This window comes from Phodopus roborovskii, unplaced genomic scaffold (genome assembly GCF_943737965.1).
Source record: "Phodopus roborovskii unplaced genomic scaffold, PHOROB, whole genome shotgun sequence".
Lineage (NCBI taxonomy): Eukaryota > Metazoa > Chordata > Mammalia > Rodentia > Cricetidae > Phodopus > Phodopus roborovskii.
This window is the reverse complement of record NW_026126448.1, coordinates 7,349,610-7,374,467: the sequence shown is the minus strand read 5'-3', so window position 1 is coordinate 7,374,467 and position 24,858 is coordinate 7,349,610. Positions and strand designations below refer to the sequence as shown.

Genomic DNA, 24,858 nt, shown 5'->3' with positions numbered 1-24,858 from the left:
AAAAAAACAGCACAGGGCACTGATCATCTGCAAATACTGTGTCAGTGTGTCACACTTGTCAGCTGTCTTCACATGGGCACATTGGAGAAGCCTTTCCTAGGGGGCCTTCACAAGGGCCTGGGCACTTTTGGGAGCCTTGGCTTGAACCTTCCTGAGTGCTAGGATTAAGGGTGTGCCACCATATCATGCTTCCAGGCTTTGCCCAGATCTAGACAAGCCCAGGATTTCTCGCCCTGACACTATGCAAGCCACCTCTGATAGCTAACTTTCACGAGTCATCGAAAAAGCAAAGAGCTCCGTAGTCATTTGAAATGAGTTTGTATAGAATATATTTTACTCTTTAAAAATAAAACTTTCAGCAGCATCTATATACAAAAATAAACATCTTCATATAAATAATTTATGTGGTAGGAGATGGGAAGAGGTACAGAAGGCCGCCTTAGGCGTCACCAAGCAGTAAGGGCCAGGACTGGGAGGCTGTGCTAAGGGCCCTCAGGCTTGGTCTGCTGAGGTGACAGTGTGGGGGCTGAAGGGGTCAGGGCCGCACTGTAGCCAGAATGCAGCCTTTGACCCCAACCTGGATACAGACATGAGTTCCCAAGAGTCTGCTGTGCTAGGATGTACTCACACAAGCAGTAGCTGTCCTCTTTGGGTATCAGGTAAGCTTGGGGTGACTGAGTCAGGGGAGGAGATGCAGACAGCAGCATAGGGCCTTCTAGGGGTCCATCATGCATTTCACACCCCACCCATCGCTTCCCAGTGAGTTCCTGTGGTCCTATGGGGTGTCTTTGATTCAGATGCTCTTTCACACATTGGCTAGACCTGCTCCTCTAGAGCTGAGGTTGCTATAGCCATCAGCAGTGAGGGACTACGTGGGCTCATCAGAGGCTGGGTGGACGTAGGCTCCAGGTAGTGGTGGTGGGTGGAGGGCCACAGTCATGGAGGTAGTCACTCTGGCAAAACTCTGGGGCAGGGTGGGGGGCATGCCCCACCTGAGTCCACCTGCCTGGGGAGCTGCAGGGCTGAGGACCTGTGGGCTCTCCTTGTATACCTGTACCACCTGGAAGAGACCCCAGCCCCAGTGAGCCCCTTCTTGAAGATCACCACTACTGTTGGCAAGCTGGGCTCCTGTCAGCGCTCATAATACAAGACCGTAAGGCTGGGGAGCCCCTCTACACTGGGTCCTAAAAGGCTAAGGCTGGTTCCACTGAAGCCTGAGGGCGTTTGGTATTGGGCGTGTCCCTTCCCTTGCTTTACCACCCTGTCCCTTGGGGTGAGGACAGAGAGAGAGTTTGGTCACCTGTGGTGGGGGGCCCAGGATGGAGAGCAGTACAGGCAGCAACAGGAGTCCATGGAGCAGACCCAAAAGTGTTAGCACTGTGAGAACCACAAAGAAGTACCTGGGAGAGAGGGAGGAGGGTCAGTGGCCAGGCCTTGAGGCCAGGGTGGGTAGTCCCCTCTTTCAGAACCCTTCTATACCTTATGATGAAGTCAAAGTTGGAACCAGCAAGCATGAGCAGACCCAGCAATGTAGAGACAGCCCCATCGGTCACAGGGGCAAATGTTTGTTCTAGAGCACGAGCAGCCCGTAGGTTCCGGCTCCCCTGGGTGGTCAGGAAGCCCTGGGGAGAGAGCCCTGGAGTTCTTCTTCTGCCAATCACAGCCAGCCCATCCAATGTTCCCAGTGGCTCTTAGCCATTCCAGGGCGCACCCAGGCTTTCCCCTACAGAAGGCTAGGTGAAGTAACTTCATGGGAATGGTCTGGAAGCATTGTTGATGCTAGAGATGATGTGTCTGGTCACAAAGGGCAATGTCCAGATAGGTATCAATGGTGTTTGGTCAGTTTTGCCAAAGCCATACTACTTATTCCTTTAACGCACTGCTGCCCATGGCAGCTTTTGTGCTATGAGGATAAGAACGTAGCTTGTGGAGTATGAAATGCTTACTCCCTGGCCTTTTACAAACAAGTGTGCGTGGGGCCAGTAAGATGGCTGCCAAGCCTGATGATTTGAATTTAATTGCCAGGACCTACAAACTGGAGGAGAGAACTAGCTACTGCAATTGTCCTGTCACCCCTTCTCTCAAAATTAAATATACGTAATAAAAATTGTGTGTTGCCGAGCGGTGATGGAGCATGCCTTTAATCCCAGCACTCGGGAGGCAGAGGCAGTTGATGTCTGTGACTTCAAGGCCAGCCTGGTCTATGAAGATAGTTCCAGGACAGCCAGCGCTAAACAGTGAGACCTTGTCTAAAAAAAGAAAATAAAATGTGTCAACTCCTGGCCCAGGAGGATGGACAACAAACAAGGTGATGTACTTCTCAGGGTAGCTTTTTTGTTTGTTTTTGAGATAGGGTCTCACTATGTAGCCCTGGCTGTTCTGGAACTCACTATATAGGCCAGGCTGGTCTTGCAATCACACAGATTTGTCTGCCAGAAGGGAGTTTTGGGTCCCTTGAGAGGAAGTACAGATGTTTTGTGAGCAGCCAAGTGGGTGCTGGGAATTAATCTGGGTCCTCCGCAAGAGCAGCCAAATGTTTTCTACTGTGGAGCCATCTCTCCAGCCCCTCTGGGTAACGTTTAAAACTCTTTCTTTGTATTGTTTTGCACACTGGCCCCCCCCCCCGCCCCCAATCAGTGCTGGGGAATATCCAACTCATGCCCTTATCCTATCCAGTGAGCATTCAACTACAGAAGTATAGCTACTACCTTTTAGTATTTGTTTGAGACATGAGTCCATGTAGCCTGGACTAGTTTCTGACTTGCTACATAGCCCAGGCTGGCCTCAAACTTGTTACATAGCTGTGGATGAACTCATCCTCCTGCCTCTACCGACCAAGGACCGGATTATAGGTGTATGCCACTATGCTTGTTTTGTTTTATTATTTACTTGTTTGCTTTAGACAAGGTCTTGCAGGTCACTGTGTAGACCAGGCTGCCCTTAGAATTGTGGTGATCCTCCTGTCTTGACTCCTGAGTGCTTGCCTGGATTACAGACATGTACTCTTACAATGGGCCAATACATTTTTCTTATAACCTGTTATTATGGGGCTGTGGGGATGGGAGAATAATGCCATTTGTGGAGACTAATTGGTGTGCTGGTGCTTTGGATGGCCTGGGCATGTGAAGCTGGACCCTCTTTGGCTCTAACACATTTGTTTCAGTAGAGTCCCTCCTTCATACACACACCGCTAGCCACACAATTTCTGCTCCCCTTTATAGTAAAACTATTTAAAGGAATTGTTGGTTCCCAGGGACGAGGACGTGGCCTGATGGCAGAGCACCTGCCTGAGGTGTATGAGTTTGATCTAAAGTCTGAAAAGAAAAGAAGCCAGGCATAGTGGTGAACCCAAACACGGAGGAGGCAGAGGCAGGAGGAGCAGTAGTTCAAGGTCATCCCCAGCCACAAAGGCAGGAGGAGGTCAGCCTAAATTACATGAGACTGCCCATCTTCCCACCATCCATTCTGTCTTATGCCATTCCAAACAGGCCTCTTTCTTTCTCGCTATAGCTATGGACCTTATAGTTTACTTATTTACTGACCATCTAGACTAATTAAGATATAATTGTTAAGGCTGGAGAGATGGCTTAGATTGACAGCAACTACTACTCTTGCAGAGGACCTGGGTTCCATTCCTAGCATCCACATGGAGGCTCACAACCATCTGTTACTTCAATTCCGGGGAATCCAATATCCTCTTCTGAGCTTTGTGAATACCAGGCATGCACACGGCATATATACATGTGGGCAAAACACCCCTATACATACAAAAAAAAAAAAAAAAAAAAAGAAAAAAAGGATGTAAGTAGTATAGCAGTCAGCACTTGACGCAAGAACTGGGCTCCACATGGTTTCTCACACCTGTAATAACTGGATGCAGGAGGATTAGGAGTTCAAAGTCATCCTCTGTTTGAGGTCAGCCTAGGCTACATGAAGCCTTGTCTAAAAAAGCAGCAACAAAAACTGCAAGCCTTTAATCCCAGCACTTGGGAGGCAGTGGCAGGTGGATCTGAGTTTGAGGCCAGCCTGGTGTACAGAATGAGTTCCAGAACAGCCAGGGATACACAGAGAAACCCTGTCTCCAGAAGGAAAAACAACAACCACACCCAGCGGCCTTGAATTCTTGAGTCTTGGAGTAGGTGGAATTTGGGATGTCATGTTTGAGCCACCATGCTCCCCAGCCCCTTCCTCCTCCCCCTCCTCCTCTCCTCTCACTCTTCTTGGAACTACTTTGGCCTCAGACTCACGCTGCAGCTGAGGCTGACCCTGAACTATCTTGCTGCTTCTCTCTACCAAATGATGGAATTACAAGTATGTCCCATTATGCCTGCCTCTGGCCCTCCTGATTCTTTTTGTTGGAGATTCTTGTTATGTAACCTTGGCTGGCCTGTCAATTCATAGATAAGGCTGGCCTCCAATTCATAGAGATCTGCTCACTTCTGCCTCCTGAGCACTGGGATCAAAGGCGCAACCACCACTCCCAGTTTCAACATTTAAATAGTTCCTTCCTACACACACCATTTACGCTAAATACTGAGCAGCTGACCTTTCCTCGAAGGGCCTACACTTACCAGAGCCACGTGAACTGTGAATTCAACACCAATGCCTATAGAGGCCACAAGGATCACCACAGGGATGGCACTCAGCTTGATGCCCAGGAATCCCATGATACCAAAGAGCTCCACAGTCATCATCGCCAGGACCAGCACCTGTAGAGGGCAGGGTTTACCCGGGGCTCCTGGCAGGAGGAATGTTGGTGCTGCTGGGGTCTCTCCACCCTGCAAATACTCACTATGAGGCCAGCTGTCCATGGATTGAGGAGCAGCAGCGCACAGACAAGGAAGGTGCACACCAGCAAGATGCAGACCGCTAACAGGAAGCAGCGCCGTAGACCCAGATACTGCTCCCAGAAGAGGAAGGGGGAGCCACTGGGATAGGCATGCACTCCTGCCTGGCCCGCCTCCATGCATGCCGCCCGGGCCCCTTGGATGGCTTCTACAAAGTCTGCAGTCTTCTGGAGCCCATGCAACAGAAAGGGGAACTGGGCAAACTCCAAGGGCTGGGCTGCTGGGACTGTGGAGAGGACAGAGGAACAGAGGGAGGGTGATGGGACGCGAGCAACAGTGGCGGGGGTGGGGGGTGGGGGTGGGGGGTCAGGGCCTGTGTGGCTGAGGACCAGGTTCTAGGTGAGCTCCCCCAGGACTCACTGCGAAGGTTCTCCCCAGTGGTATCGTATTTGTCGTGCAGCCATTCAGGAGGTGGGGGGTAGAAGTTGGCCTGAGAGGCTGCTAGGCCCAGGGGGTCACTGCTCACCCACACAGTTAGCCCCATGTAGAAGAGTTCTGGTGGAATTAGTCCCTCCTCGTCCACCAGTTTCCTTGTGGTCAGCTGTGAAGGCAGAGAGGGCAAAGGGCCTGAGCTCTGAGGTCTAGGACCTCCAGTGCCTCTTGACCAGTTAGTCCGCTCCTTACCTGGTTGAAATCCAGAGGCTCCTGGGAGTTCCCGGTTTGGATGAGCAGTTTGTAGGCCAGGGCGCCATCTTCAGAGCCATTGCGGTAAGAGTAGCGGGTAATGCGTCCCGAAGCCCAGTCCTGGTCAAATGCAGCCTGTATACCTGGAGGCATACAGGATGGGCCAGGATCGGCCAGCAGCCCTAAGGACTTGGCTCTGTAGCACTCCTGTATGTTGGTCTCTTGGCCTCTTACCTTGTAGCCAGCTGCGGTAGTAGTGCAGCCAGGTGCGGGGTGCCTGGGTGGCGGGTGGGGGCAACACAGACTTGAGGGTGCTGAAGCGCTGGTGCAGATCAAAGAGGGCACGCTGGGAGTGGGCGTAGTCAAAGCCACCCTGTGTCACCAGGGCCACCTCATACAGGGAGAAGTACTTGAGCTGGGCACTCAGGAAGGCATGCTCCTTGGTGCCCCGAGGTACCACATCTGTCAGGGCCAGCCCATCTTGTACCAAGGTGGCTCCATAGAGGCTCAGGCCCAAAAGTGCCCCAAAGGACACCAGCACCAGGGCCTGTGGGAAACGGAGAACGGGGGAACTAAGCAGCAGGCCCAGGGCTGTCCTCCAGCCCTCTGCCCTGCTTGGAGACAGGCATGCTGGGTCTCCCTTCTGCCCACCTGACCTGGGCTAACCTTGGTTTGTGTCTGGAGCAGTAACGGAGCAAACTGATACCGAGCAAAATGGGCAAGTGTCCACTGGGCACAGAGCAGGGGCTCGCAGGCTGCCTTTGGCCTTGTCCCCTCCTCCTGGCCTAAAAGGTCCCGTGTGGACCCTACAGGACTGCAGAGTTCAGAGCTCAGTGGGTCGGAAGATGGGGACATCAGGTGGGTTTGAGGAGGCAAAATGGTAACTACATGCTGGCTGCTGGTTTCACAGTGGGTAAAAGCTTGCACCGTGGCAGTCAGGTGGGCAACGCCCACTGGTACTCTTCTGTCCCCTAGCTCCTGGGGCAGGATCTGAATGACCTGAGCAGAGCAGGGGCTGGAAGGGTCAGAGAGAAGCAGATGAGTCCTATGTTGAGATGCAGGGGAGGGGACAGGCTAGGATGAGGTTGAGGAAGAAAAAGAGTGGGTACGCAGGGACAGCACCTAGAAAAGCAGCAGAGAACATCTAGGCGCTGGCGGTGGCGTCGGCGCAGGTCGAGACTGAGGATGGCTGGGAAGACGAGCATCACCGCTGCAAAGTTGCAGCCAACCACTATGGCTGCCTGGGGAGACAGGAAGGGATGAAGGCCCGATGGATGAAGCATGCTCCGAGCTCCATGTCCACCCCATCCCACCTGCCCATTCACGAGGCCTCACCTGTAGGGAGAAAGCCCGCAGCGCAGGAATGGGAACCAGGACAGCCATGAAGAAAGCAACCATGTTGTTGATGGATGTGAGTGCGACACTGGTGCCCGTGCGCCTCAAACACTCACCCATCCGCTCCTGCCAGGACAGAGCAGGGACATACTCTCAGGTCACAGAGGAGGACTGTGGGACTCCAACAGCGTAGGGGAGGTTCAGAAACCAGGCAGAAACGGAACTCTGCTGCCACAGAAGTCAACATTTGCCAGGTACTGTGAATGGACATGTGCTATCCTAGGCACCAGTCTAGAATTCCATCCCCGATCCTATGCCAACCCTCAGGACACGAGCCCTGCCACTGTTACTCCCATTCCATATGGGGAGAAGAATGCACAAAAGGGTCAATGGGCCAATCAGACAAGATTACTCAAACCAAGAAGCTCTTAACCACTTTGATGAACTTCATATGGACCCAGGCTGCTGGATGTGTCCTTACTGGGAGAGGGGTGTTGGGTGGGGCCTTTGTGAAGGCATGTGCCAGCAGGAATATGTCATCCACGCCGATGCCCAGGGCCAAAAAGGGCAGGACCTGAAGGTGCAGAGGGGGGAAACCAATCATCTGAAGGAACCGTGTAGCTTGGAGATGGCCCCCCAAAGGCTGCCCCCCCAGTCCTGGCCTACCTGAGTAGTAGCAGCATTGAAAGTGATGCCAAGCAGGGCACAAAGTCCAAGGCCTGAGGCCACTGCCAGAGCCACCAGCAACACCCCAGCAAGACCTACGGCACCCTGGGACTGGGCACAGTCCCACCGCAGCATTGTCACACAGGCATAGGCCAGCTGTGGGGAGAGGACACAGTGTCAGGCAGGGATTCCCAGGGTGGAGACTTGCTGGAGGCGAGGCATCGCTAGACGCAGGACCCACCATGAGCAGATAGCCTCCTACCACACGGGCGGCACTGACTTCAGAGAACTCGTGCAGGATGTCATCCAGGCTGGTGGAGGAGAAGGCATGGATCTTCTGGGATGCATTGGCAGGCAGAGCCTCCTGGGCTAGCTGGAGACACAGGGTAAGTGTGAGGGGACAGGAGGAAGGCGTGGCCTCAGAGAACGCCTCCTCGTGTGCCGGTACTCACCTGCACAAAGCGCCGCTGCCAGCTCTGCAGCACTGTGCTGGCCTGTTCCTCACTCCAGCCGATGTCATGTGTCTGGTAGTCGCCCCGGAAGTGCTCATACAGCTGACGGGGGCTCATCAGCAGGAAGGTGCTCTGCAAGGCCTCTGCCCTGGTGGGGGGTACAGGGGGGGAGTCAGAGCTTGCCGAAATATCCAGTGTGGGTTTGTGGGGTGATTTTTCCAGAGCTGCCTAGCATTACAGTGTGGCTTCCCAGTCCCCTCACCAAGTCCCAGGGGAGGCCCGACCTCAGCAGCTGTCCTTGAAGATCTCTGGCTGTGCCTCCCAGCAACAGTTCTTCTTGCCAGTGCATGAACTTGTGGGAGAAGCCATGGCAGCCCCCACTTAGCTCTTGAGCCACATTGGGAGCCTAGAGGGGAATAGAAAGAGGTTTATAAGTCTTTAGAATTTTTAAAATTATATTATTTATGTGTGTGTGAGAAAGAGAAAGAGAGAGAACATGCAAGCATGTCATGGCATGTATGTGGAGGTCAGAGGATAGCTTCTGAGAATTATTTCTCTCTCTCTTTCCATCATGTGGGTCCTGGGAATCAAACTCGGGTCATCAGGCTTGGTGACAAGTGCCTTTACCTAAGCTCAGCCATCTCAGCCCTGAGAGGGCCTTGAAGTACTTAGAGCTCTAGGTGGCCGGGGATAACAGTCAGGGTTAGAGCACTTGTCTAGCTAGCATGCACGGGGCTCTGGAGTTGATCACCATTACTACTACCACATACAAAAAGAGAGGTCGTGGGGTGATCCAGCCCAGCATGGTGATATACATCTGTAAACCCAGCAGTCAGGGTGTGTGTGTGTGTATGAAGAGCCTGGGCTTGTACCTCTAGAACCCATGCCTGAGACAGAACTCAGTGGGCCCGACTCTTCTCACTGCATGAGCCTACAGCGAGTGTTCTCTGGAGGCCACAGGAGAAATCAAAGGCCTGGAGAACGGGTTGCTGGAAGGAGTAGGCATAACCATAGAGGGCTCTGAAAGTAGACTGACCACCAAGGATACACAGACCCTTGGGAGATGAGGGCTGATATTCATAGTTAGCTTTTTCTGGCATCTTTTGTTGCCCAGGTTGGCCTTAAACTCAGTATGTATCCAGCATGACCTTAAGCTTTGGATCCCTCTGTTTCTACCTCTGGAGTGCGGAGGGTTGCAGGCATGAGCCATCACGCCCACTTTTGTGAGTTTTATGTGGTGCTGGGGATTGAAACCAGTGCTTCATGCATGCTAGGCAAGCCCTCTACCAACTGAGCTATGTTCTTGCTCTTGGTTTCCTTGTACAGTCTTTCTCTGTTATTAGTAGCAGTATTTTTGGGATAGTCTGGAACGCTGTAGTTCAAGTCCCTTGACTCAAGAGATCCACCTGCCTCTGCCTCCGGAGTTCTGGGACCCTTAAAGGTGTGTGTCACCCTGCTTGGCTCTGTAGAGTCTATTTTGATAAGGTATAGCCCTGAGTTTAGAAAAGGAAAGGCAGCTCCTAATGGTGGCCATGGTTGTAACCCCAGCACTTAAGAGGCAGAGGAGTGAGGTCCACTGTGAGTTTGAGGCAGCCTGGCTGCAGAGAGAGGCTTAATCTGGGGGAAAAAAATCCAACAAGAAGAGATAGATGGTAGAGGAAGAGCTCAGGTGCAGTGACACACACCTGCAACCCTGGCACTTGGAAGGTCGGGTTGGAGGGTCAAGAGTTCAAGGACACCCTAAACTACCCAGTGAACTGGAGGCCAACAGGGAACCCTGTTTCAAAACAGACAAAGCTGGGTACAATGGTAGAACCCCTAGTATCTTGGCATTTGAGAGGCAGACACAGGAGGACTGCTGAAAATCTGTGGCTGACTTGATCTACACTGCAAATTTTAGGCCACTGAGGCCTGTATAGAAAGACCCCACTGCAAAAAATGGGCTGGAGAGAAGGGGGCTCAGCAGGCTGTGAGCGCCCCCTGCCTTTCTAGAGTATCAGGGTTGTTTGCAGCAGCCACACCCAACATCTCACACCCACCTACAACTCCTGCTCCCGGGAATCTGACACCCTCTTCTGGCTTCCACAGGCACCCCATATATGCATATGGACCCCTTAGGCTTTAATCCTAGTACTTGGGAGGCAGAGGCAGGTTGGTCTCTATACAGTAGGTTCCAGGCCAGCCAGGGTTGTATAGTGAGACCCTGTCTTACATCCTACATGCCCCCCACCCTGCAACAAAACAAAACAACCAACAAACCACACAACAACAAAGATGAAAGAACAGAGTGAAAAGGAGAAGGGGCTGGAGAGATGACTCAGAGGGCGAGAGCACTGGCTGCTCCTCCAAGGGACCAGTCTGGTTCCCAGTGCCCATGCCCACTCACAACTGTCTGTAACTCCAGCTCCACAGAACCCAACACTTTTGGTCTCCTTGGGTACCTACACTCACATGCACTCACTACCCTCGTTCAGGCACAAACACCTACATATAACAGAAGAAAGGAGAAGTGATTCTTGCGCTACTCGAGGGTTCTTAAGAAGTGAATGGACAGTTGTGTGTGAGCAAGCTCATGAGGACAGGAAACTGTCGTTTGCTGGCAGACCTGTTCAGGAACCCACCTGCCTGCTGCGATGGTTGGGGGCACTAGGTGGGCAGTGCTGGTCATCGGGGTCCAGACAGGGTCGCCCCACATAGGCCTGGCCCACCTGTGCTTTTTCTAGCAGCTCCCGGAAACCCTCCAGAGAGGCGAAGGGGCCGAGCTCCTCTAGCAGCTGCTGGGGATCCAGGTTGGTCCACTGGATATCAGGACGGCCCCTGGGGAAGCCCGTGGTTAATGAAGGTCAGAAGTCAATGCCTGCAGCATTGCAGCAGACTGCTGCTGCGGACCCCTGCTCCACTCCAAGGACCTCTTCCAAGAGGAGAATGTGCAAGGCTCGGCTTGCCTTGGCTACCAGGCTGCTGCACGAGCTTTGGACACAAAAGGGGCTAAGACAGACCCTAGGATATGTGTGCTTGATATGTGGACAGGTCCAGAAAATCCTCACTCATCTACACTAAGATGACCCTGGTTCTAATCCACACCTGCATCTAACAACAGTCTTTCTTCTAAATCCAAGCAACAATATAGCTGACAGCCAGCTACTGCGATCAGGAAAGTCTCTAGAGATCTTTGGCTGAGGATTTGTGTGTTCTGTCTAAAGCAGACGGCCCTCCTCCCCTTCAGAGGTGAGGAGAGACAGGTGAAGCCCAGGCTGTCCTTGGCAAGGCTTTCACTACCCTTTTTCATTCATACCCCACACCTCTCCTCTCCGACAGAGTCTGGAGATGAACTAGGGCTCCAGGGGCGGCTGGGGCACTTACGGCAAGTAGGCAGAGCCCCCTTGGAGTTTGGCTCCCTCCCAGAAGCAGTCAAGCGGGGTGAGGATCACGCACGGAAACAGCTTCTCAATCATCTGTCAAGGACACCCCAGGTCACTAGGATACCCCCAATCCATCCTCCCAACACCCACCCCCAGCGGAGTCTCTGAGCCTTCCTTCCCACGGTGCCTCTGCCGGGCACTGGGAACAGCCCGGGTACGTACCCGTTCAATCATTCCATTCTCAATAAGTGGAACTCCTGACTTGTAGCAGATTTTGTTCAAATCCCAGGACCTGCAATGGCCAGTGCACAGGTCATCAGTCGAAGAGGGACCCCATTCTAGAACTCCCACAGCATCAGTTGTGCCCAGCCACCCAGGGCCTCGACCAGACTTACTTCCCATAAAGAGACACTTGCACTTTGCTGGCTGTGAGGGCTGCCTGGAGGTGAAGGCCCAGTGCCTCGGGGGTGAGGACATTTCCCCCCTCTTGGCTTGCGGTCTGAATCAACATCTGAGAGGTGTATGCAGCCTCCTCCCCCAGCTTCTCTTTGGTGTAATGCAGCTCCTGGCTCACCTGGCTGTCAACTGTCAGAGCAAAGAGTAAAGGCTTGGGGAAGGGCCCAGGTAGAGCAGCGCTCTGAAAAATGGGGACCCAATCTCTGAGGGCCCCCAGGTCAGGAAATGTTGTGGAAGAGCTTCTGCTTTCTCCTTGGTGGCCTTATCACGGCCCCAGGGTGACAGCCCTGTCCCCAGCATCTCCTGCCCTTCTTAGCCTGCAGTTCTTTGGCAAGTGGAGAAAGCCATAGCTGCAGGACTCTATGGCTGCAGGTCTACAGCTTAAGCACGACCCACACTGGCTGGGGCTCAATGCAAAGGCTTGAAATTTTGAATAGGTGTCACTCAACCGTGCAGGGTCTGCACAGGATGTGTGGGGCCCTGGGTTCAATCCCAGCTCCAGAAGGAAAATGTCAGTGTGAACCGAGCTTGCAGGGTTATAGGAACATCAAGGTAAGGCACCCTCATCCCACTCTGCTTAGCTGGGCAGGGCATGGAGGGACCACAGGGCCCTCTGGGGATGGTTGACTAAAAGTCTGGTCTAGAGGCTGCTTCCAGTCAGGTACACAGGGCAGTGATGGCCACACCCGGTAACGATGGGCCCTTAGCCCATGGGCAAGGGGGAGAGTCACCCTTCAGGGTCACCAGGACAAGATGGGCCCTGGCCCCCATGCCTGAAGAGGGAAAAGAAACACGGACAACTTAAAATACACCAACAAGACTAAAGAATCCTCAGGATAAAATAGGGACAGAGAAAGACAAACACCAGCTCACAAGGCTGACGGCAGATATCAGGGCAGAGGGAAAATACTGCACATGGGAGGCGGCAAGGCTCTCAGGGCCTGTGTCTGATACTCTGTGTCTTGACATGTTACTCTCTCTGAGCCTCGATTCTCACCTTCATTTATTTATTTTAAAATATTAAAAAGATTTTTTTTAGGTTTATTATTTGTTTTATGTGTACAAATGTTTTGTTTGAATGTATGCATGCACAGAGCCTCTGGAACTGGAGTTACAGATTGTGTACAAATGTTTTGTTTGAATGTATGCATGCACATCAGGTGCATTTCTGAGACCCTCTGAGGTCAGAGCCTCTGGAACTGGAGTTACAGATGGTTTGAGCCGCCACATGGAGGCTGGGAATCAATGCTGGGTCTCCTGTAAGAGTAGCCAGTGTGTTCTTAACCACAAAGCCTCTCTAGCCTAATTTATTCATCTTAAAGCGAGGCTGAGTGTGGCTCACTCCTGTAACTCCAGTACTTCAAAAGCTGAGGCAGGAGGACTGATGTATTTCATGGGCTTACAATAGCCTGGCTACACAGTGAGCCCCCGTCTCAAAAACCAAGCAAGCAAGCAAGCAAGCAAGCAAACAAAAAGGCAGGTAGTGCCCATCTTGGCAGTATTAGAATAAAGGCACACAAAAGACCTAGGAAATGGCCCACACACCAGAGCAACAGAGAGGGAATTGTAGCCAGTAGTTTCTGGGAGGGAAATGACATGACAGACAAAGGAGGGGAAACTAAAGGAGAGAAAAGACTGTGGACACCTGGGAAAAAGCAGGAGAGCAGAGAAATGAATGTTATCTTCTAAGCTGGTTCCTTTACAAAAAGAGATAACTGGTTAACCAGTGTACACTCTACCTCTAGGTAACAGCACGTGGGAAAAGTGCTCTGTCCTAAGCTACAGTCTCTACTACTCTTTTATTGTTTTTGGAGAGAAGGGCTCCTCTTGCCAGGCTGGCCCTGAGCTTGCTATGTAGTTGAGCATGACTGGGAATAATCTTCCTGCCTCCCGTAGAGATAAACAGGCCTGCTTATATGCAGTGCTGGGAGTTGATCAGGGCCCTCTGAGAGCTAGATAAGCTAACCCTCATCTCTGCACCCTGCCACTCCTTTTGTTTTTGTGCGATGGGGCCTCGTGTAATCCAGGCTGGCCTCACATTTTCTATGTAGCCGAGGCTGGTGCTTGAGTAGCTGAGGTAGGATTGCTGTGAGTTTAAGAGCAACCTGAACTACTGTGTGAGATCCTGTTTGAATAATAAAGCAGCAATGAATTGCTATCTACTAAATTAACAAAAATTAAAAATTGACAGCATTGCTGGATTATAGAGGTCCACCATGGAGTGTAATTCGGTGTGTTACTTCAGTATTAATGCTCTAAAGCACTAGTCCAAAAGTTTTGCTTGTAAGGGCCTAAGAGCTATTGCAGGGACTCAAGTCTTGTGATGGGGACGGGAATGAGCAGGTTCTGAACAGAGCCCTGAATAATAACCTGATGTTTTCATTATGTAACAAGTCTAAGAGGGGGCCGTGGAATTAGGAAAGGGGTTCAGGATCCAGTGCTATGCACTACTAAAGGTTTGGAGTTTTAAGAGAGAGCCAGTGGGCTAGGGAGTTGGCTTAGCAGTTAAGAGCACTGGCTGTTCTTTCAGAGGAGCTGGGTTCAATTCCCAGTACCTACGTGGCAGCCTACAGCTGCCTGTAACTCCAGCTCCAGGGGATCTGAGACTTTCTGGCCTCTGCAGGCACTTGACAAGTATGTGGTGCACTGCCATACATGTAGACAAACACCCATGTACACATGAGAGCGAACCAGGGACGAGTCAGCAACGCTGAAGAAGTGACTGACTCAGACAGCAGAGCGCCTAGAGTATGCACAGGCTCACAGAGGAGTCGTCTCTGCAGAATCCGGTAGGAAGCAAGGACAGGGAGGCCCCAAGCGGGGACAGGGACTGACCTGGCCAGATTTCTGTACCACAAGGGCCGATGTGGAGGCAGATTAGAAGACAAGGCTGATTCATTTTCTTAGCCTCTTTGCTAGCTGACTGATTTTACTGGCCATCCTCAGAAAGGCCACTGACTAAGGACGTCTCGATTCCTCTCTAGCATCGCAGAGCAGAAACACATTTTCATGGGCCCAATCACAGAATCACATTGGGTTTTGATAACTGAAGGATTCACCAGTAATATATTCTCAACAAGTAGAACAGACAGCAAATTGGCTGGGAGGCTTCTCAAATTTTTTTCTTTCTTTTTTTTTTTTTCAGATTTTTTCACTTTATTCTTTCTATCCATCCATCCACCCATCCATCCATCTATATTCCATTTATCTCCCTACTCATCTATTAATTTATGCACTTAGTATTGAACACAGGCTGGCTATACATGCTAGGTAAGCATCCTACCGCTACAGTCTCCATCCTTTTAAAAGGTGCTTTTCATTGTGAGTGTGCATGTGCCTGTGTGTGTATATGCCTGTGCATGAGTGTGTGAAGGCTAGAGGTTAATATGTGGTGTCTTCTATCACTGTGATCTACTTGTGTCTTCTCTGCTCACTCCAGCGCTGGAGTTACAGATGTGTGCTCCACGACCTTCGCAAAGGTGTTGGGAATTGGAAGTCAGGTCCATGTGCTCACTTTGCCCACCCAGCCACCTCCCCAGTCCTAGTACTTTAACTGTGAGACATCATTTCAATAAACTGTCGAGACTGGACTTGAACTTACTCTGTAGCCCAGGAAGTCCTCAAACTATCTCAGCCTACCAAGTAACTGAGAGTATCAGTCTGTGAAAACAGGCCCAGTCTTCATCACTTTAAAAAGAGATGCAGGGGGGCTGAGAGACGGCTCAGAGGTTAAGAGCACTGACTGCTCTTCCAGAGGTCCTGAGTTCAATTCCTGGCACCCACATAGTGGCTCACAACTATCTATCATATGCAATCTGGTGCCCTCTTCTGGCATGCAGGCAAATACGCAAACAGAACACTGTATATGTAATAAAAATAAGTAAACAAATTAAAAAAAATATTTAAAGAGAGAGAGAGAGAGAGATAGATGCAGGGTTAGGGAGCCTGTTCGGCTTGCCAAGCTTTGATCCCCAGTACCACATATAAGGCAGTGTGGTGGCATACATCTGTAATCTCAGCACTCAGGAAGGCACAAAGGCAAGAGAATCAAGGTTATCGATCCCTCAGTGTGAAGTTGTTCATGGCTAGCCTGGCCTGCAGGAGACAGAGTCTGCTTATGTATCCTTGGCTGGCCTAGAACTCTCAACATTCTCCTTCCTCTGCTTCTAGGACATAAGCCACCATGTCCAGATATAACTTTAGTTTCCTTGTCTTTTCCTCCTCTTCCTCCTCCTCTACGACCACCACCATCCTCTTCCTCACCATTTGGCCCAGACTGGCCTTGAATTCACTATGTAGCAGAGGCTAGCCTTGAACTACTGATTCTCCTGCTTCTCCCCAGTTCTGTGATTGTAACTATGTGCTACCATGTCCAGGAGCAACAGCTTCTTGGGGTAAGCTTGAGGACAAGTCTCATATGCTGGAGACAGAGGGGAAAGAAAGAACCTGGATCCTGGCTGATGCCCTTTGTCTGCCAGACTAATCACCTGGAATTCTCCATTGCCAAATCTCCCGTTACAAGAACAAAACCTCAGCCTTCTTCCTTCCTGTTCTCTGGACCCCCTTCTTTCTCTTTCAAGTGGCTACAAGGACTCCTAATGATGTAATTAGCAGTGTTTTGCAGAAGCTTGAACAGGTCTTAACTATGGCACCATCACAAGGGTGGAAAGGACGGGTTAGTTGTGAGAGACACAGATGATGAGAACTGAGACAGCTCCTGGGGACTTAGCTTTGAGCTGCTGCTGGCCCCGACAGCAGGTGGTGATCATCCCCTGCCTTCACATCAAAGGGCCCCCTGCTCCGTATCAGGCTTGTGGTTTACACTTTCATCCGTGTTTACAGAACTACCTACATGCGTGTGCAGGTGTGCATGCCTGTGTCCACATGAAGAAGGCAGAAGAGGACCAGGAGGGGCTCTTTGTCTCCTCGAAGCTGGGTTTTGTGTTTTCTTGGCTAGGCCTGAAGCCAGCAAATCATCCCACTGACACTGAGGGTAACGGGTATGAGTGTGACACTTTGTTTGTTACATGGGTGCTGGGATCTGAACCCTGGTCCTCGAGAATGCACAGTAAACACTCAGCTACCAAGACATCTCTCCAGTCCCTCCACCTTGTTTTTTGAGACAAGGTTTCTGCCAGAGCCTGGAGCTCATGGTTTCAGTGAGACTAGCTGGCAAGCCCAGAATCTGCCATGGCACTCAGGCAGTGCTGGGGTTACAGATGTGCACCGCCATGTCTGGTTTTGACATGGATGCTGGGATCCAAACTCAGGTTCTCGGGAATCACTTCGCTCACTAAGCCGTCTTCCCAGCCCCATAACTATCTGCTTCTGAGCCCTTACTTTTAAGTTGTCCAAGGTAATGGTGTTTGATCCTTAGCCCCCACCTTAAAACCACCCACACTTCAGGAAAGGCAAAGGCAAACAGTCACATTTCACAGCAAGGAGGGCCTTGACCTCTGTCTGAAACTCTGCTAACGGAGGTGCTCCTTCTACTTTCCATCCTAGCAAAACCAGAAACAAAAAGTCTCTTTGGCTCTCAATTTGACCAGCTCTTCATTGGGAAGGGCATTAAATGAGGAGATTCGACTACAGAGCTACAGAGAAAAGATCATGTCATGGTCACTGCTTTTAGACAGGGATCCTACTAATCTCAACACAAAGGAGTCTACAGCAGGAATATCCCAAGGTCAAGGTTACCTGGGCATATCCCAAAAAGCCTAGGAATCAGCTACATTCTCTTATAGAACCTTCCCCATAACAACAGCAGAAACCTGGCAGTGACAAGCCCCTCCTTTGATGGAGGGCGGGAGGGCGATGAGCAAGTTCGGATGTTCAAGCAGTGTTTAATTGGGGACAGTCTGGGGAATGTAGAAAGAGGAAGGGAAGGGCATGGAAGAGGGGCTCACTTTATTGTGGCAGGATATTCAAGTCATTTGGGACCACCCAAGCAGCAGTGGTTTGTGTGGGCGCACGCATATATGCGTGTATGCACATGTGTGTCCTAGTGCTGGGGGCAGGCTGGCAGGCAGGAAGAAACATCTGCTGTGGACCCTAGGGCTGTCTTAAGAGTGTGAATGCTTAGGAGCCTGCAGAGGGCTGGGGGGAGGGTGGAGATGGGGTGTGGGAGCCCAAGATGCAGTAAGGCTCCAAGAAACATCTGCTCTGTATCCTAGGGCTTGCCAGCATTTGCAATAACTCAAGGGTGTGAGACTGCGACCTGGGACCTGCCTTGGGTATGGGCCAGGGCTGGGGGAGGTCTGCGGAGGCCACAAATGCTGATTTCCCAGGGAAGAACAGAGAAGACTGGGTCATAACCACATATGAAACCAGGCATCAAGAGAGAATAGAGGCATGATGAAATTATTAATTGCTTAATGCTTCATTAGGAAGTGGGGGGTTTGATCTCATCTGACTCTGACTATTGCCTCAAAGTGCAGTCTAGGCTACTTCTGCACTACTTGGCAACAGGGACCCAGGTGCCTGAGATTTCTACCCAGAAGCCCAGTCAAATGGTTTGATTAAGGGTTCCTATCCTTCCAGAACTAACTTTTCTTTTTCCTCTGGCTTCACCCTCTTCCGTGTTAGGGCCTTAGGCATTCTAGACAACACTTTGCCACCAGCTACATCCCCAGTGATCTTCCTTCTGGCTGTCCTCTGAGACAGGCTATTGCTTAATTCCTAGACTGAAGGCAATTCTCTTGCCTCAACCCCTTGAGTATCTAGAATCATAGTGCTAACTTCCAGTTTCCTGGTCTCTCCCTGCTTTCTCTTATACAATATGAGTACACTCTACTTTGTTTTGTATGGAACTTATCCCAGCACACATTTTACTTTCCTTGGCTACTGAAAAATGAGTCTTGTTCCATTTGTTAAACTCTGATGTACAATTTTTTAAAAAGGCTCATTGGGTGGTGGTGGCACACGCCTTTATTCCCAGCACTGGGGAGGCAGAGGGAGGTGGATCTCTGAGTTTGAGTCCTACCTGGTCTACAGACTGACTTCCAGGACAGGCAGGGCCCCACAGAGAAACCCTGTCTCAAAAACAACAAAACAAACAAAAAACTAACCAAACAATAACAACAAAAAGAAAGCAGGTTAGCTATAAACGCTAAATAAACACACACATAATCAAAGATACATATTCTATAAGATTACTAATAGGATGCTACCATCTAGAGGTGTCCATTTTCAGATTAGAGAAGTAGAGTGTGAGGCTGAGGGTACAGCTTGAACTAGAGACTTGACTAGCATGCACAATGCCCCGGGGCTCCATTCACAGCACTGAGGGAGATTGGGGGAAAGCTAATCATTCTCTAACATGCCCAGATACACTGATCGGGAGATCTCTCAGATCCTTGACCAGGTCTACCCCGGGCTCAGTGGCCAGCTTCTCATCCTGACCTCTGTCTTGGGTGCCACATAGCAAAGCAGCTATGACCAGTGCTGGTAACTCACCTTCTACCCAGAGCTGTTCTGGGTCTGTCTCAATAACGGCGACTCGGAGACCCAGTGCCAGAGCCCCAAAGGCCACCAGTCCCAGGAAGAGCACTTTGCCACAGTGTCTCTGGACCCTGCACCCCAGGGAGAAGAGTAGGCCTTGGAAGTAAGTACGAAGCCAGACAGGAGCCTGCAGGCTCCCAGCTAGGATCTGGGATAGAAAGAGAAGGGTCAGCCAGGTGTCAGGGTAACAGTGCAGAATCCTTCTCTTTTCTCTCTCTGTCATGTCCTGGTTTCCTGACTTCTGGATGCAGGGCAGGAAGCAGCTACAGATAGAGGCTTCAAATTAAAGAGTTAACGCTCTCTTTCGCTGTGGCCATCTCCACACCCGAGGATGTGGGGCGAACCCACAGAGGTACTGTTTTCAATGACCGGATGATAGGAGATAAACTAATATCACTTGCTAGCTTGTGTCTTCAGACAGATCCAGTAACACCTGCCCTATAAACATCACACACCCTGCAGACGTTCAAGTGACAGACACAAGCCCAGCTTCTTCTAGCTTCTCTTCTACTCACCTGAGGTGCAGCGGACCGAGCCGGAGGTGTGTAGTTCGGAGGCAGCTCTCCAAGGGACAGCGGCCGAACCATGCTGATGAGGATGGGGGGCGCGAGCGCCCCCAACCTGCGTTATCTGAGCGCGGCCATAGGCTAGCTCGGCCCCTTGTGCGGTCTGGCTTCGCCTGGGGATTCCTAGGGGCCGCGAACCTGCGGTCGTGAGTGAGACGCGGGTGCAGATGCACAGGAGTAGCCCGGAGCAGCGGTGCGGGGTGGTGCAGGCCCGCGGCGCTAAGTCCCTCTGGATCTGTGGGGCCGTGGTCCAAAGTGGGCTCCGCGTGTGGAACTGGCTGCTACGAAGCACCTCACAGCTCGAGGTGGCGACTGCTGATCTCGGGAAGCAGCAGGAGCCTCAGAAAAAGGAGCGGGCCGGGGTGACGCCCTCCTATTGGCTGAGGGGGCTGCAAATTACCCGCAGCCCGGCTGCCGGATCCGTTGCTAGGTAACGGCGCCGCAGGGGGCGGGGCAGGAGACCACCCAGGCAGGGCCACCCCTTGCCTCGCCTCCCCTGCTCGCCTGCCCGCCCGCGGGGCCCAAGGGGAGGAGAAGGGAGGGCGATCCTGGAGGCTCTCGTCGCTGGCCAAGTGTAAGTCAGGATGTTGAGAAAGAGAGTCTGCTGGTCCCTTTAGGGCCACCCTTTCTTCCTGACCCAGAGCAACCCCGAAGACCTCCTTTCCATTCTCTCCATGTAGGCCAGAGTCATTGCTCTAAAATGCAAATCTCATGATTGCTCCAAAGCCCAGGATCCTGCATCAAACAACTATAACTACAGCTTCTCTCATAAGTGCCTCACACCCACTCACTTGCCTTCCAGTCCCTAACTGCCCTCAGTAATTTCCTAACCCTGCCATGTCTTGGCAGATAAACTTCAAACCTGAACTTGAGTCAAATAGTCCAAACTTGTGGAAGAGTAGTTCTTTGATTCCCTTTTGCTCTTGGTGGGTAATTTATTTTCTCTTCCTGCTTCTTATTAACACTGTTTATTTATCTGTGTGCTATTTTTTTTGTTGTTGTTTTTCAAGACAGGGTTTTCCTGTGTTACAGCTCTGGCTGTTGTCAAACTCCCAGAGACCTACCTGCCTCTGCTTCTTGAGTGTTGGGATTAAAGACATGTGTGTCACCACTGCCCACCTACATTATTTATTTATTTATTTATTTTGGTTTTTCGAGACAGGGTCCTTCTGTGGCTTTGGAGGCTGTCCTGGAACTAGCTCTTGTAGACCAGGCTGGTTTCAAATTCACAGAGATCCGCCTGCCTCTGCCTCCCAATTGCTGGGATTAAAGGCATGCGCCACCACCGCCCGGCCTGGCCTATATTTTTAAGGATTTATTTTAAAATGTTTTTTGAGACAGGGTCTCAGATAGCTAAGTTGGCCTTGAACTCCTGATCTTCTTGCCTCTACTCTCAAATTCAGGAATTATACAGGCCTGCATTGTCCAGCCTGTCCTATTATTGTATTTGTGATGACTTAACTCATGTACAGCAATTGAAAGCCTGTTTCCCCTGCTAGAAAGTAAGTGGTGCTCAATAATGTTGAGTGCTTCCCTAAGAATTGAAGAGACCAGGTGTAAGTGACAGGTGATGAGAGGAGCTTGTCTGTTAAACTTCTAGTTTTCCCATCTGATCACACTGTTTCTGTTTGTTCCTGACTGATAAACTCTTGCTATGTCATGGAAAGTGTGGGGAAGAAGCTGGGCATGGTGACACACATCCTTAATCTCATCCTCAGGAGGCAAAGGCAGGTGGATCTCTTATGAGTTCCAGGTCCCAACATGGTCTACACAAAGAGTTCTGGGACAGCCAGGGCTACCTAGAGAGACTGTCTCAGAAAACAAACAAAACAAAATTTGGGAAAAAGGAAGACCACAATAAATCTATTATTCTGATACCGCTAACACATCTGGCTAGCCTCTTGCTCAATTCTTCCAGACCTCTTAATCATTATATCATAAATATTTCATGTTACTGCACAGGCATCCCATCAGTCATTTGCAGAATGTCCTTAGGACAGATTCCCAGAAATGGGGTTGTTTGGGTCAAAAAGCATGAATATGTTTTTGGTCTTGTTACACATTGCCAAACTTTTTGAGAACTTGTGTGATTTGACATCAGCTCTAGGCGTTAGTCTTAGGGAAAGGAAGACGGGTTGAGGGGTGGGATCCTAAGGAGGGATTAGTGCATCTGTCTACAACACTGATATCCTGTGGCTGAGTGGCACCTGGATATGAAAGGAAGCCTGGGCTGGAGAGAGCTCTTAGCAGTTAAGATCACCTTTTGCTTTTGTAGAGGACCTAATTTTAGCTTCCAGCACCCACAGTGGAGTTCACAACTGCATGTAACTCCAGGAGAACCTTCTGGCCCCTGAGGACAACTTCATACACATGATAAGCATACAGACACTCAGGCACATATACATAAGGTAAATATTTTAAAAAGGGGCTGCAGGGATGGCTCAGAGGTTAAGAGCACTGGCTGGCTGCTCTTCCAGAGGTCCTGAGTTCAATTTCCAGCAATGACATGGTGGCTCACAACCATCTGTAATGTGTTCTGATGCCCTTTTCATACATGCAGGCAGAACATGGTATACATACTAAATAAATCTTTAAAAAAAAAAAAAAAGACAGGAAGCCTGTAGCCTGTGTGCATAGTGCTTCCCCCCAGTCATTGCAGGAAGTCCTCTGTGGAAATAGAAACAGCTCTCACATGGGCTTTGTGGACTCCAACATGGATCTTGGGGCTATAAAGACAGGAATCGACTAGAATAAGCACAGGGTGGCATTATAATGCTGGGACAGATCTGACACTTCTTGAGATTTTTCATGTTATCAGGTCCTGCAAGCTAGAGTTCCATAGAGACAGGTATGTAATCACCTCAGCCGAGATTGTGCTTTCTTTACCAGCTGATGGCTGCTATCAATTGCTGTATCAAAGACCTAGCATTTTTTTTTTTTTAATAAAGATGACCATATGTAGCTGAGATATGTCTTAAGCTCTGATCCTCCTGTCTCAGCCTCCCAAATATTGGGACTTTAGGCAGGCATCATGACATCTGGCTTGGGATTTTGACACACACCACTCACTGTGCAGATAAGGTTGGTTATAGGTGTAACCACACTGGGGCTTTCTATGGATGCTTCGCAAAGAGTTTATCCACTGAGAAAACCTCCTGCTAATCAATTCAACAAGAGTATAAGAAACTCATCTATCCTTTCTAGTCTTCCCAAGCTAGGGTTGTTGCTCAAAATGACCAAATGTGTGTTTGTATGTGGGTATGTACACATGAATGCAGGTGCCTGTGGAGACCAGAGGTATCATATTCTCCTGGAGCTGGAGTTACAGTTAGGTTTGGGTGTTCAAAACTGAACTTGGGTTTTCTGCAAGGGCAGTTCATGCTCTTATCCATTTTCCCAACCCCTAACATGGCTTTTCTTTAGCTCAACAAAATTACTTCCTGGGTTTGGGGCAAGAACTAGTGTACTTACCTGGCAGGGGAAATACCATGATCACGAAGGTGGTTTTCTCAGGACGAGGCTTATCTATTATGCTCAGATGTGCTGGCCCCTGCCATTTCCCCATATGTGGGAAACTTGACCGCATATTTTGTGGTAGTTGGGGACTATGTTCTCAATCTCCCCCAAAGAAAAAAAGTGGTTTTTTTTTTTTTTTTTTTCCTTTTAGAAGAACTAGAGCCAGGCACTAGATAATTAGCATAATTAGCAGAAATAAGATAGTAAGGTAAAGAAGGCTAGCCAGGCATGGTGGCACATGTCTTTAATCCCAGCACTCAGGACGCAGAAGCAGGCAGATTGCTGAGTTCCAGCCAACCTGGTCTACCGAGTGAGTTCTAGGACAGCTAGGGCTACACAAAGAAACCCTGTCTCAAAAAAAAAAAAAACCCAAAATAAACAAAAAGAACAAAACAAAAAACACTCGCGTGCACACACACACATAGGCACATGGGAGAAAGTGAGCGCTATGATTTCAGGGGAGGATTAATACGATGTAGGGCAGATCTTCTTTTTATGTATTTTCCAAGACTTCTTACCATAATTTTTGCTTGCTTGTTATCTGGGCCAGGTAGAGGCAATGACCATGATGTGGAGGGAAAATAGGTGGCTGATTAGACTTAGATGCCAAGCTTGCTATGTGTGTATCTTCCCATCAGGCAGCTTCAGATCAATAGCAGCTATCAATTCTGGTGCCAGAGGCTGCAACTGGAGATCAGAGAATAGCTCTCCAGTGGGGCACAGGGAAGAGAGGCTTTCGGTGCCAAAGGCAACTTGTTTTCCATGTGGTTGGAGTCTAGGCCAGGTCATCCTGGCCTCCAATACAATGTCCCTTTCCCTCAGGGTCAGCTCCATCAGGAGCTTTCTAGACCTTCTATCTGGGTGGGCCTTCCCATGGACATAGTTAACTATTTAGTGTCTTGTTTCTGTTTCTGCTGAGAAGGGGGTCTTTGTATGTTACCCAACCTCCTGGGCTCAAGTGATCTTCCCACTTCAGCTTCTAAGTACTGGGATATGGCACCCATCACACGAGCAACTACTAAGAAAGCAACCTATAGCCAGTTGGTGATGGCACATGCCTTTAATCCCAGCACTCAGGAGGCAGAGGCAGGAGGATATCTGTGAGTTCAAGGCCAGCCTGGCAGCCTGGTCCACAGAGGGAGTTTCAGGACAGGCTCCAAAGCAATACAGAGAAATCCTGTCTCAAAAAAAAAAAAAAAAAAAAAAAAAAAAAAAAACAAAACAAAAAAACAAACAAACAAAAAAAAAAAAACAGCCTATAAAAGTATAAAGGTCTGGCTTACGTACCTCCCTCCTTAAGGGTAGGGATGGCTGTAGATAAACAAAGGTGCTTCCTGCAAATCTCAGTTTGGGAAGGAACTTGTAGGGAGGACAATGTTGGCTTCAATTTAAGAGCCTTTGTCAGCAGGCTGAAAAGAAGTGTTAAGAGATGGTTCCTGCAGAAGCAGCCCTTAAGTTTTCTGGATGGGAAGCTTGCAAAGGTGCTTTTTCTGTTTTCTTTTTGTTTTTGATAGGGTCTGTGTAGCTCTGGCTG

General features: G+C 50.1%; 1 protein-coding gene and 1 non-coding gene across 4 annotated transcripts; one reads left to right on the top strand and one right to left on the bottom strand.

Annotated features, from left to right (window-relative positions):
• Nucleotides 1-301: 301 nt before the first annotated feature.
• Ptch2 (patched 2) lies at nucleotides 302-19,988 on the bottom strand. Of its 3 annotated transcripts, none has more exons than XM_051188533.1 (22): nucleotides 19,758-19,988; nucleotides 19,198-19,390; nucleotides 11,682-11,871; nucleotides 11,509-11,578; nucleotides 11,288-11,379; nucleotides 10,546-10,741; nucleotides 8,209-8,330; nucleotides 7,925-8,072; nucleotides 7,714-7,845; nucleotides 7,473-7,628; nucleotides 7,288-7,380; nucleotides 6,807-6,932; nucleotides 6,594-6,712; nucleotides 6,138-6,486; nucleotides 5,706-6,018; nucleotides 5,472-5,614; nucleotides 5,208-5,388; nucleotides 4,793-5,073; nucleotides 4,572-4,709; nucleotides 1,480-1,622; nucleotides 1,301-1,400; nucleotides 302-1,060 (listed from the first exon to the last, which is right to left on the bottom strand). In XM_051188533.1, the coding sequence occupies exons 1-22, from the start codon at nucleotides 19,827-19,829 to the stop codon at nucleotides 869-871; spliced, it is 3,549 nt and encodes a 1,182-aa protein (XP_051044490.1). In that variant the 5' UTR covers nucleotides 19,830-19,988; the 3' UTR covers nucleotides 302-868. The 3 variants fall into 3 exon arrangements, with proteins under 3 accessions (XP_051044490.1, XP_051044491.1, XP_051044493.1); XM_051188534.1 differs by lacking the exon at nucleotides 19,758-19,988 and adding an exon at nucleotides 18,725-18,773 and having other exon boundaries at nucleotides 19,198-19,331; XM_051188536.1 differs by lacking the exons at nucleotides 302-1,060; nucleotides 1,301-1,400 and having other exon boundaries at nucleotides 4,793-4,900.
• Nucleotides 19,989-23,271: 3,283 nt separating this feature from the next.
• On the top strand, nucleotides 23,272-23,434 carry LOC127225540 (U1 spliceosomal RNA). The gene has a single exon (XR_007834823.1). It is a non-coding gene; the product is annotated as a U1 spliceosomal RNA (small nuclear RNA).
• The last annotated feature ends 1,424 nt before the right edge of the window (nucleotides 23,435-24,858 follow it).